The sequence below is a fragment of the Terrapene carolina genome, unplaced genomic scaffold (assembly GCF_002925995.2).
Source record: "Terrapene carolina triunguis isolate 2854851 unplaced genomic scaffold, T_m_triunguis-2.0 Scaffold97, whole genome shotgun sequence".
Taxonomy (NCBI): domain Eukaryota; kingdom Metazoa; phylum Chordata; order Testudines; family Emydidae; genus Terrapene; species Terrapene triunguis.
Window position 1 is genome coordinate 7,979,824 of NW_020664448.1, and position 12,082 is coordinate 7,991,905.

The 12,082-nt window shown below is 41.6% G+C and overlaps 1 protein-coding gene across 1 annotated transcript; it reads left to right on the top strand.

The window, feature by feature from the left end:
* The first annotated feature begins 9,368 nt into the window (after positions 1 to 9,368).
* Positions 9,369 to 10,376, top strand: LOC112125862 (cyclin-D1-binding protein 1 homolog). Its single transcript, XM_024224226.2, has one exon. The coding sequence runs from the start codon at positions 9,369 to 9,371 to the stop codon at positions 10,374 to 10,376; it is 1,008 nt and encodes a 335-aa protein (XP_024079994.2).
* The last annotated feature ends 1,706 nt before the right edge of the window (positions 10,377 to 12,082 follow it).

The window sequence follows — 12,082 nt, forward strand, 5'->3', positions numbered from 1 at the left end:
ATCACTCTGTATCGGTGACCTGTCCTCTTCACTGTTTACCATTTCCCCCAATTTTTTGTGTCAGCTGCAACCTTTATCAGTGGGGATTTTATGTTTTCTTCCAGGTCATTGATAAAAATGTTAAATAGCGTAGGGCCAAGAACCGATCCCAGCGGGACCCCACTAGAAGCACACCCTTTTGATGATGTGTCCCCATTTACAATTACATTTTGATACCTAACTATTAGCCAACTTTCAATCCATTTAATGTCTGCTAATTTATATCATGCTAGTTTTTAATCAAAATGTTGTGCAATTCTAACTCAATCAAGCACCTTACAGAAATCTAAATACATTATATCAACATTATTACCGTTATCAGCCAACTTGTAATCTCATCAAAAAAGGTATTGAGTTAGTTTAACAGGATTTATTTTCCATCCATCCATGCTAATTGGCATTAAGTATATTACTCTCCTTTAATTATCTCTTAATTGAGTTCCATATCAGCTGCTCCATTATCTGACCATAATATTAGTTTTCTTCCAGTCTTCTGGAACTTCCCCAATGCTCAAGACTTATTGAAAACAAACATTACCATTCTTGGAATCTCCTCCCCAGCTCTTTTAAAGCTCTTAGATGCAAGTTACCTGGACCTGCTGATTTAAAAATGTCTACCTTGAGTAGCTGCTATTTAACATCTTTCGGAGATACTAGTGGAACGAAAAGAGTGTTATCATCAATATATGATATGAGTACATCATCTATTTTTCCCCAAAACACAGAACAAAGTATTTATTGAACACACTGAATGCATTTTCTGCATTATTATTGAGATTTCTACCATTTCCATCTAGGAATGGACCAATACAATTGTTAGGATACTTTTTGTTACTAATCTACTTTAAAAACTCCTTCTATTTGTGTGACATTACTCCGGGTACAATCTGGACTGATGAAAAGCTGTGTCCCCTCAGTTCTCCTACCTGGGGTGCCTTTTACACTGCTTTTCTATGAGAGCTGCCCCTCCTGGTCTACTTCCATACAGCCGCCAGCATGTAAGTTACTCCCAGTTATATTGTCTGAGTGCTATAGCCAGCCACTCTTTAATTACTCTGCAGAGCAACACCAGCAAATTCCTAGTCCCAGACTTTCCCCAGAAATGTTCATCTTGTACTACCCACTCTCTCCTGGACAATATAAGCTAATATAAAATCCGTCATTTTATTAATTGAAAATGATATGCACAAATCCTGTTATCCCAAATGGAGTTTCCCAAACACTTCAGTCCAAACACACTGGTTTAGATAAAAACAATAAAACAAGTTTATTACCTACTGAAAGGTAGATTACAAGTAATGTGGCATAAAAGTCGGAATTGGTTATAAGAAAATAAAAGTGAAAAGCAACTAATGCCTAATTTAACAAGCTAAGTGCATTCAAAGCAAAGGTCTCTCTCACCACATGTTGCAGCAGTATTACTAGCTGAATCTCTTTCAGTCAGGATCCCTCAACCAGTCCAATGCTGCTTCGTTTGTTCTTCAAGTGTCGTTGATGCTGTGGATAGAGGGAGAGATAATTTGGGGCATCTGCCCTCCTTATAGCTCTTTCTCTTCTTTGAGAATCATCTCCAGCTGAGGTTCAGGAGATGGAAAGTCTGTGTGGATGGGAACCCCCAGCTGTTTCTTTGTAAAAATGTAGATTTTCGCCCAGATCCTCTTTCCTGCCAAAGAACGGCCACTTAACCAGATGGTGGTCTATTTGATTTTGTTGACAACCTGGATGAGGGGTCGGCTAGCCTTTTGTCTCTGGGGAACTGATTTGTGACTGCTCTCCAGACCTGGAACATGTCTTAGAGTAGAATCCTATAACTTTACATACAATGTTGCCCCACATACTTTACCAGAACAATAATGATCAGCAAATCATGCATTTTCAAATTATATCTCACAAGGCATAGTTTGTACAAAATCTATCATAGTCTTGTAAAAGCGGTGAACATAGGGGTACAGACTGTCACGATTTATCCTTCACTTGCTGGCCATATATTTCTCCTTGAGTCACTTTGCTTCACTTACTAATTTTCTACAATTCCTGGCTTTGATTTATATTCAATACTGTCAAGTTCCCCTTTCTTCCATGTTGTTATATATATAAAATACACCTCTACCCCAATATAATGCGACCCGATATAACATGAATTTGGATATAACGCGGTAAAGCACTGCTCCGGGGGGGGCGGGGCTGCGCACTCCGGCAGATAAAAGCAAGTTCGATATAACGTGGTTTCACCTATAACGAAGTAAGATTTTTTGGCTCCCGAGGACAGCGTTATATCGGGGTAGAGGTGTAATAGAATATATATTTTTCTAGCTGCCTTCACTTCCTCTCTAAACCAGGTCAGTTTTTTAGCCACTACAGATTGCTTCCTTCATTGTGGCTTTCTGGGCATCTAGTAAAGTGTTCTTAAACAATTCCCAATTACAGTTCACATTTTTCTTAGTAAATTCTTCCACCCAGCTGATTTTGTTCATACTTGTTTTGAGCTTTGTGACATTGGCCTTTTTGAAGCACCAAAAATATATCTTACTGGTCTGGACTTTATTGTGCTTGCACATTATAAATCTAATCAAGTCACGATCACTTGTACCTAAGCTACCACAAATTTTTAGTTCTGATCAGTTCCTCTTTATTTGTTAAGGCAAGGTCTAATATAGAACACCCCCATGTTGGATGCAACACTTTTTGAGTTAGCAAATTGTGATCTATAATATTTAGAAATTTTATGGATGTGTTAGTACTTGCAGCACAAGATCTCTTAGACATTCTTCTTCTTCAGCACACTTCTGAGTTCCCTGAAGTCATCTATTATCTGTGAGATATCTGCGACACAGTGTCGTTAGTGTTGAAGTGAATTGTCACCAATAGATCCTTGCCTGTTGACTTGAGAAGCCTAACCAATCTTAGAGTGACATCTTGTGTCTTAGCTATGGGAAGACAGCACCCTGGCCTTTTTTCCATTTGTCCCATATAGAATGTTCTTTCGATCCTTCTGAGTACTGAATCCCCAATAAATATAATTTGTCTCCCTTGGCCACTTGGAGGATCCCTTTGTGGGCAAGCTTGATTTTCTTACAGGTTGTGCTGAGCTGCAGTCCGTAAGTGTATCCCGTACACATCTCCATTCCCTTGGACTAGCTGAACTTTGAAACTTTTAGCCGTGTGGAAATCCTCCTAGTCCTTGTCTCTCTGGTGGCCCTTGCCTGCCCATCTCCAGCTGTGTAAAATACCACCCTGACCTCTTGCCTCTGGTTGTTATGAGCTGCCAGGCCTCCTCTCTCTCCAGCTCCTTGGTGCCATCTCCTTCCTTTCTTGAACTAATGTTTCCCAAACCTGGCTGCCTAGGAACTCCTCATCTTCTGTGATTTTCCAGAGCATCTCAACTTCCCTCTCCAATCCAAGAATCTTTTCTTCCAGCACAGCCACCAACTTGCACTTCCTACACATTCTGTCTTCAGGAAAGAAAAGAAAAAATGGTATATCCGTTGCCATTCACCACCACTGGTCCATCACTGGCCACTGTGGAATTGCACATACAGGTGGACCTGGAAGGAAAGCCTCTCACGCTGCCTCCAAAACTCTCCCGTTAGCTGCCTCTGTTTATAATGGCTCTTGAGTTCACCCAGAAAGTGACTTTTTAGACCAAGTTTCCCTGCTTAGCTCAGCTCCATCCCTCAAACAGCGGGACTGACCAAAGCTCCAAGGGTCAAAGCTACGTGGCCCTTACCAGGGCACCAACAAACAGATCTGTCAGCGTGGGCAACACAAATAGGGCAGGAGGATCAGGTAAAGCTAACAGACTTGAGCAGGAAAGCTGCAGTCACAGTGTTATTAACTGAGTACAGTGAATCAAAATTTTACTATCCTGTTAGCAGGGGTCAAGCTTTCCAGGAGATATGGGTAAACTGACAATATGGTTCCTTACAACTGTTATAACGTTTTCTGCATGGACTCCTGTCTCCTCTTCTTATGAGACCTACAATCAAGGGGGTTCATGCCAGCAGAGACTTTAGCCCAGCGACTTCATATAACTCATTAATTTCCCATCCCCAGCAAAGAACATTTCTAGCACATTTGCTATCTCAGATAGGCCCAAATAACTTTCGAAGCAATTTCTGTCCTGCCATTTTTAAAAGATGGATTTTTCTGCTCATTCTAGCTCCATTTAGCTTAGGGCCCTGTAATGAGTCAGGAAACATGAAGATTTAAACAAAAAAAAATGTTTCCCAAACCCCAGTGGGGATGTAAGTGCAGGGAACATTAGAAGTTTTCAGCCCCATTATAAAAAGCCCCAGGTTTGCATAGATCTAAGCTAGGACAATGCTTATTTGCATAAATCGAATTCTTTGAAAAAATAGCAAAAATGGCCATTTTTCATGGCATGCCACTTTCAATTCTGGAAAGGGCCAATTTTGCATTTTATATCCAACTGAAACACAGAAAGAAAATTACCTCCTCTGAGCATCAAAGTAAGAATAAACCAAAAAAAACCCCACCTCACCCACCACCATTTAAGTAGTTATTAAATGCAAAAAACAAACAAACAAACAAAAAACCCAACCCTAAAACGACTGCACTACGTTCTAAGGGGAAGACACTGCTTCCTTCACAACCTTGAATGAAGGAAACCTGGGATAATGGCTCACTTTACAACAGGTAATCCTGAGCCAGTGCATAACTTCACAACCTACACCACACACATCATGTTACCTCTGAGCTGCCCAACCGCATGTATGGAATTGCATTCAGGCACATTAACTTCAGATCTCCCATTACCTCAGAGAAACTCATCCTGATTCACTACGACTGAAAATGTGGAAACCTGGACTCACACTATAAACTTACATCAGAAACCCTGGCTCATGGGAACTATTTTTACCTGGGGGAATTTGACTCATTCTTTGGTGTTTGGAAAGGCTTCATTTGCATCCTGTAAAACTCATCCAAATCAATAACTTTCCTTCAGGTCAGTACAGTGAGCTAGATCCTCAGTGTGTGTTAATTACCATAGTTCTCCTTGACTTGAATGGAACTTGTACCAGTTTATACCAGTTGAAGATTCACGGATTCTAATAATGGATTCTCCCATTGCTTCAACAGATAAGAATTTTGATTTGAATTTTGGGTTTATTTGTTTTTATGGCTTCTCACATGGGAAGCGAGTCCAATCCTGGATTTGCAAATGTGGTTGCTTGTCTTGCAAGTGTAGTCATTGTTGGGGGGAGGCTTTCAGGTGTTGGCCTTATGACGTGGTCTCTTCTCCTGCAGAGTCTTCACACACCATTCCTCAAAAATGGACATGGCCTCAGGGCACAGCTCTCTCCGTCTGGGTGTGTCCAGTGCAACGAGTTCCCATTTTTTAATGTCTGTCTTGCATGATCTGAGGATGGGTCGACCCTTGTGCCCAGCTGGCTGTAGAACACTGCTTTCGGTATACAGAAAACCTCCATGTGCACCACGTGTCCAACCCAGGAAAGTTGAGCCCTGATGAGGTTGCTTTTGGTGTCAAAGATTTGGCATCTCTCAAGGACTGATTGATGTAGCATTGGCAGAGCGTCCATGTCTCAAAGCCATAGAGGAGTGGGGTGAGTAAAAGAATGTGGTAGATTCTTATCTTTGTTCTGAGGCAGCCTCCCTCCAGAGGCTACAAGTGAGCCAGCTAAATGCCAAGCTGGCCTTTGACAAGCACTGAATGATCTCATCCTTCAACATGGCATTGGTGGAAAGTGTTCTATCCAGGTAGCAGAATTTCCTGACCACGTTGAGGGGTATGTTGTCAGTTCTAAAGCTACAGAGGGTCCTGTGGCACCTTTAAGACTAACAGAAGTATTGGAGCATAAGCTTTCGTGGGTGAATGCCCACTTCATCAGACGCAAAATGAAGTGGGCATTCACCCACGAAAGCTTATGCTCCAATACTTCTGTTAGTCTTAAAGGTGCCACAGGACCCTCTGTTGCTTTTTACAGATTCAGACTAACACGGCTACCCCTCTGATACTTGAGTTCTAAAGCTGGGATCAAGGTGCTCATGATGCTGGTGGTCTGGTACTGGCTGGTACATGGCCTCCCTCTTTTTCAGGCTGTTTGTGAAACTGAAACATTTTGAGATATAGGCAAAGCATTCCATGATAAGCTGAATGTCCTCAAGTGCGTGTGCAGTGAGGGCACAGTCGGAGGTAAAGAGGAGCTCTCTTAATAGCTGTCTGATTAAATTGGTCTGTGCCCTGAGTTGCTATAGATTAATTAGGCTCCCATCCAATTTAAACCGGATGTGTACACCTCTGTCAAAGTCCTGGAATGCGAACAAGAGCATGTCTGAAAAGACAATGGCAAAGAGGACTAGAGCCATTACGCATCCTTCTCTGGTGCCGTTGGTGACAGGGGAGGTTTCTGGTGAGTCACCACAGTCCATAACTTTGGCCATCGTGCCATCGTGAAATGAGTGGATGACAGCAATCATCTTTTCTGGTCAGATCAACAAACATTATGTACAGGTCTTTGTTCTGTTCAGCAGCCGTCTCTTGTATTTGTCAGACTGCAATAGTCATGTCCATGGTGGCACAGCCAGCACGAAAGCCACGCTATAACTCTGGGTGCATCAAGTTCACTAGGTGAGAGACGAACCTGTTGAGGACAACCTGTGCAAGGATCTTCCCCGCTATAGAGAGCAGTGAGATTCTTTGATGGTTGTCACAGCTAAATATGTTTCCCTTCCTGGTCTATCTCAAGGTCATTCTCATCAAACCGGTCTTCATGTTTCCGCATTACAAAGTCAAGAACCTTGGATGCTGTATTATATGTGACATCTCTGAGCTTCTACCAGGTTGCCTCAATGTCTAAGGAGTGGTGTGGGACCTCAGCTAATGGAGTCTCCAGTGTCTGTTCCAACTTTGCTTGTTCATATGAAACAAGTATTTCAATCAAGAATTGGCAAATCAGCCCTACTTCTCTTTGTTTGCTGTGTTGTAGCTGTATTGGTCCCAAGATGTTAGAAAGAGACAACCCAGATCTGAAGAAGAGCTCTGTGTAAGCTTGAAAGCTTGTCTCTCTCACCAACAGAAGTTGTTCCAATAAAAGATATTACTGCACCCACCTTGTGTACCTATCTATCTTGGCATTTATAATGTGCTCATTGCCATGGCCTCTGGACTCCTTACAGAGACCTAATGCCCAGTTTCCACATTTGGAAGCCTGAGTTTGAGTTTCCCTGATAGAGAATGATTCATGAGATCAAGTTTGCTGCTTTAGATTGGGTTTCATGACATATTAAAGTTCATCCTCATTAGAGCTGAGCAAATAATTGATTTTTTGGTGTGGTCGCTGAACTGAAAAATCCAAAAATGAATTTCATTCATTTTGAACTGAAATGGATTTTTTTCCCTCAGTGAAATGAACCCCCCCCCCAAATGTTCAAGTTGAACAAAACGTTTTGAAACTGTCATTTCAAAACAAAATGCCATAATGGTTTATTTCAAAAATGTCAAAATGAACTGTTTTGACATTTCTGTTTTTTGTTTTTGTTTTGGTTGTGGTTGAAACTATTCACCAAATTTGTAAATTATAATTTGTAAATTATTTCAGTGATCTGAAACATGCATTTTTTGGTGAATTTACATTTCCCTGAAAAAAAATTCATCCAGCTCTGCAAAGCTAAGCATGCGGCAAGTTTCTGTTGATGTCAATGAAAGCAAAATGCTAAGTTTTCATGATACATTGTGAAGCAGGAAGCAAGTGTCAATCTCCCACAATGCAGAGCCTGAAGCAATAACCTGGATCTGTAGGTTGTATGTATGAAGCCATGTGATGTAAAGTATCAAGCAATGAACGGAACGGTAATCTCTCTCATGCAAACTTATGTGACACTATTGCAGAGGGACAGATTTGAATCTCTTCTAGAAAATTATACATAAGCTTACTTTTTTGTGATGAAATGTTATATAACTAGAAGTGGGTTTCTGATGTCAGTTTAAAGAAGGCTGATTTTGCCCCTCATAGAAAGTGATGTAGGAGCCCTTGTTTCTCCAAAATGATGAGTGAGTTGGGGCTACCTTGCACAGGTAGAAAGCTATTCATAAAGTTGGTTTTCAAGATACTTTCTATATCATTTGGCTCCTTTGTTATGCAGGGCATGATGCTAGATTCCACTAGCCTGAAGGGTAAAGTTCCATGCTAGAAAATGAAGGTGGGACCTCAGTTTTTCCAACAAAATGGTGCACAGTGCCAAGTTTTTTGAAACTGAACATTTTAGAAAATAGTTCATAATCCCCACACACTTAACACAAGAGGCAGGGCCTTTAGGAGTGGGAAGATCTGACTTAGGTCCACACTATAATGCCATGGCCATGACATATGTCAGAGTAACATCCATTAAGTCCTAGGGCGGTGGATTTGTTCTAACCCTTTCACTCCAAATACAAGTAGTGATTTTTGGTTTTGTTTGCAGGTCTAGCTTCTTTTTAACCCTCAAAGCATCTCTGGTAAATGGAGTCTGCAATATGTTTCTTTTATCAGTCCCAGAAACCAGGCACTTAAGTGTGAAGATTCCCCACACATTTAAAGAAATAACAGGATGAATCACCTAGTGAAAGAGCTCCCCATTTCGAAAAGGCTCTAGGGTCAAATCCTGCCATCTTTAATAAGGGAAAACTCCCATGGAATTCAAAGGAAGCTCTGCCAGATTAAGGGCTGAATAAAAAGTGCAGGATCTGACCCCTCCAGCCAATAAATCGCAAGTAAAAAAAAAAAGATTGTATTTGATTCTTCTTTTCCTTAGGTACAATCCATTCTGCTAACTAGGGATTTATGCGCTGTTTTTACCAGCTGATGAATTTAATGGATGCTTACCGTGTTTGATTCAGTGCTGTGGGTCATATGATTTCAGTTACTTTAAGAAGTGATCAGCATCGGGAGGACATGATGAACCTAAATTGCAAAAATGCTGGCTGCCTGCCAAGAATTTGAAGTGGGAGGCACTTATATTCAGCTGCACTTGAGAGCAGCTAACTTCATCGTATAAAGAACCTGTGAAGGGGCATGTATGCTCTTGCTGAGAGGGTGGCACGGAAGGAGCTGAGACAGGGCTGAAGGGAAGATAGAAATTCACCTGCAAGTCTCAGTATAAAGCTACCCGTACAAAAAGACTTACAGGCAAAATTCTCAAACATGCTTTAATGACTTCGGAACCTACAGCCTTTTGGTTTTAGGTTCCTAAGCCACTTAGACACATTTGAAAATTGTCTCCTTATATCTCTGCAGCAAAGTGCTCTAATTAAAGGTCCCTGGCTTCCCCCAAGACCTTGACCAGAGTGATTCAATCCAGCACAAACCAAAATGACTTACAATGGTTTATTTGTACCAATAGAGGCTGTTGGATTCAGCAGAGGTCTTTTGTTAAGGATCAAGTTGAATGCAGTAAGTTGTGGCTGGAGTAAGCCATTTACTGACCTTTATTGTTTGACCAGGCCTCAGATTTTGGACTTTTGGAAGACTAGCTTGAGACACCATGGGACTCGTTTCAAGGTGCCTAACACCCACAGCTCCCACTGGGTGTCATGCTGCCCACAGGAGAATGGTGGCCACTCAGCATTTTTGCAAATCAGGTCACGATACTTAAAGATAATGATACTTTCCCGGAAGATGGTGCGAGATGCCACTGCCGAGGTAGTGGAAGGAATGATCCAGCTCACAGACGTGACTCTCCGTACTCCACTGCAGAGTTTGTCTCAGGAGCAGCTTATATCAACTGGTAGTGTATGGGAGGCTTGTGAACAGATTTCCCATCTGCCACAAGATAACCAGGCAGCAGTCCTGTCAGCCATGGCCGCCTATCTGGGTGTGGTCAGGGATGCGGAGGAGGAAATGGAGCAGGCTCAGGGGGAAGATCGGGACCCCTACAGTGACATCATGGAGGATGAGGAGTTGGGCTCTCGGGGCAATAGGGACACCTACTGGTCTGAGGCTGACCGGAAGCTACTTGGTCCCTGCATGGGGCTGATGAAGGCCTCCAAAGCCTGCCTGAAGAAGCTCTTGGGTGCAGTGAAGGTTCACGGCAAAGCAGACACCCCAGAACAGGTGGCTCAGCTAGATGATCTTACAGACATCACCAATGAGATCAGCCCGAGTGTTTATGAGCTGGCACTGAGTATGTATCCACCCATGAACCAGCTGGCTGTGCGACTCAATGCTGCCAAACTGGCCTCTGTATTAAAGAAAGTCCTAGAAATTACAAAGTCAAGCCATGTGTATCCCCCATCAGAGGAAGGCTGGGTTCAGTTTCTCACTGGTGCGGTAGATCACAACATAGACAAAATTAAGGACTTCACACAGAGTGAACTTTAGTGCTTCTGCGGCCGGGGTCTCTAACAGCTGCCTTTCTGGTGCGTCTGGTTGTTCCCTGAACACAGGGAGAGCAATGGGGTTGGCATTTGAAGGAAGAGCTTTTCCAACCTGGAAGAACTTTGCAAATGCAAAGTGTGACTTGCTGGTCTTCTCTGGCAATTGCCAACACTGCCACCCTTGATTTGTTTCCTGGGACAATGAGAAGCTGCATCTTGATGTTGTGAATGTGGGGTGGGGCCAAACCTGAGCAGCGCTGCAATCCCGGAGGTTGCAACGCCCAGAATCAAGAGCCAAGGCCAGCCATCTCCACAGCACAGGAGCTGCAAGTGTGGAGTGAGTGCACCATCTTCCGCAGAGTGGTACCTTGGCCCTTGGGAAGCCAGGCTGCTATCAGAGACAGGATACTGAACTAGAGGGACCTTGGGTCTGATCCACTGTGGCCATTCCTATGTTCCTAGCTGGAGACAGACATTTAAAAAATGTGCCCCACTTTTGTTCTTCTCTTGTCAAACTGTCCACCCTTCAAGTGGAACTGAGTTTTACAGGAGTTTCTCTCAGCACAGCAGTGACCATAGAGGAGGTTGCAGATTGCTGACATGCAACTTCACATTTTCACTTCTAAATAAAATATAAAAGTTTAGTGCTCTTCAGCATTCAGTGGGTCTGATTTTTATGAAGGGGGGGGAGAGTTTCTAATGCTGCATTAGAACATAAAGTTCCACCTTTGAGCAATTAAGCATGCTGACAATGGAGCTCTCTTGAACGCCTTTCAAAAAGGACTACATAAAATAGAATTGTAAGGAATTTATATATAGTACACACACACACACATATAGCAATTGATCTATCTGGGCAGAAGATTTTTACACTGAGGATGCAGTAAAGGGCATGTTCAGATTTAATATTTGTGTCAAGACTGAATCTTATTATTCGAACCCAATACAGTTACAGATTTAACACCCACCCCCCTTTGCTTATTAAAATCTGGATATTATGTAGAATACTTTCCTATAGGATGATCTGAAAATTCAGCTACATACATTAATTGGTTTTTACTTTCTTTTTTAAAATATAGGGCTGGCTCCTCAATGGGTTTAAACTTAATTTAACTATTCCTATGTTTAAAACTAAGCATAAGGGGCTTAAATCTCTATCCCATTTATTCTGATGAAATAATTTGATCATTTCAGCAGTAAATTAAATCCTTTTATGCCTCTTTGTTATATAATTTTTCTGTTTTCTATTTCATTTATCATTGTCTGCATTGCATTAGCTTTTAGGGACCCCCAATCACAGACCAGGGCCCCACTGTGCCAGGTGCCGTACAAAGAACAAAAAGATGGTCCTTACTTCATGGACTTCATATGAAACTGGTCAAAATTTTGAAAAAAAGATTTCATGAAAAATGAACTCCTGAATTTTTTGTTTGTTTCTCAAAACACAAAATTTATCAAAAAACCAAACAAACATTATTTAAAATATCATCAAAAGGGTTACCAAAATGTTCTGATTACCAAAGCTAGTTTTTAGTGAACAAAATAAAGCACTAACCATTTAGGTTATGGTTTTGATAACATTTTTGATCATTTGGAATTTAAAATGTCACATCTTTACCAAAACTGAAAATTTGTAAACATCAAAAGATTTTTTCCCGAAAATGTTTTCACTTTTGAAAAAAGGCCATATTTTCACCAAAAATTATTTCA

Bases quoted from the DNA above. Each gene is read 5' to 3' on its own strand.
- LOC112125862 (XM_024224226.2), top strand. From the start codon at position 9,369: ATGACTTACAATGGTTTATTTGTACCAATAGAGGCTGTTGGATTCAGC.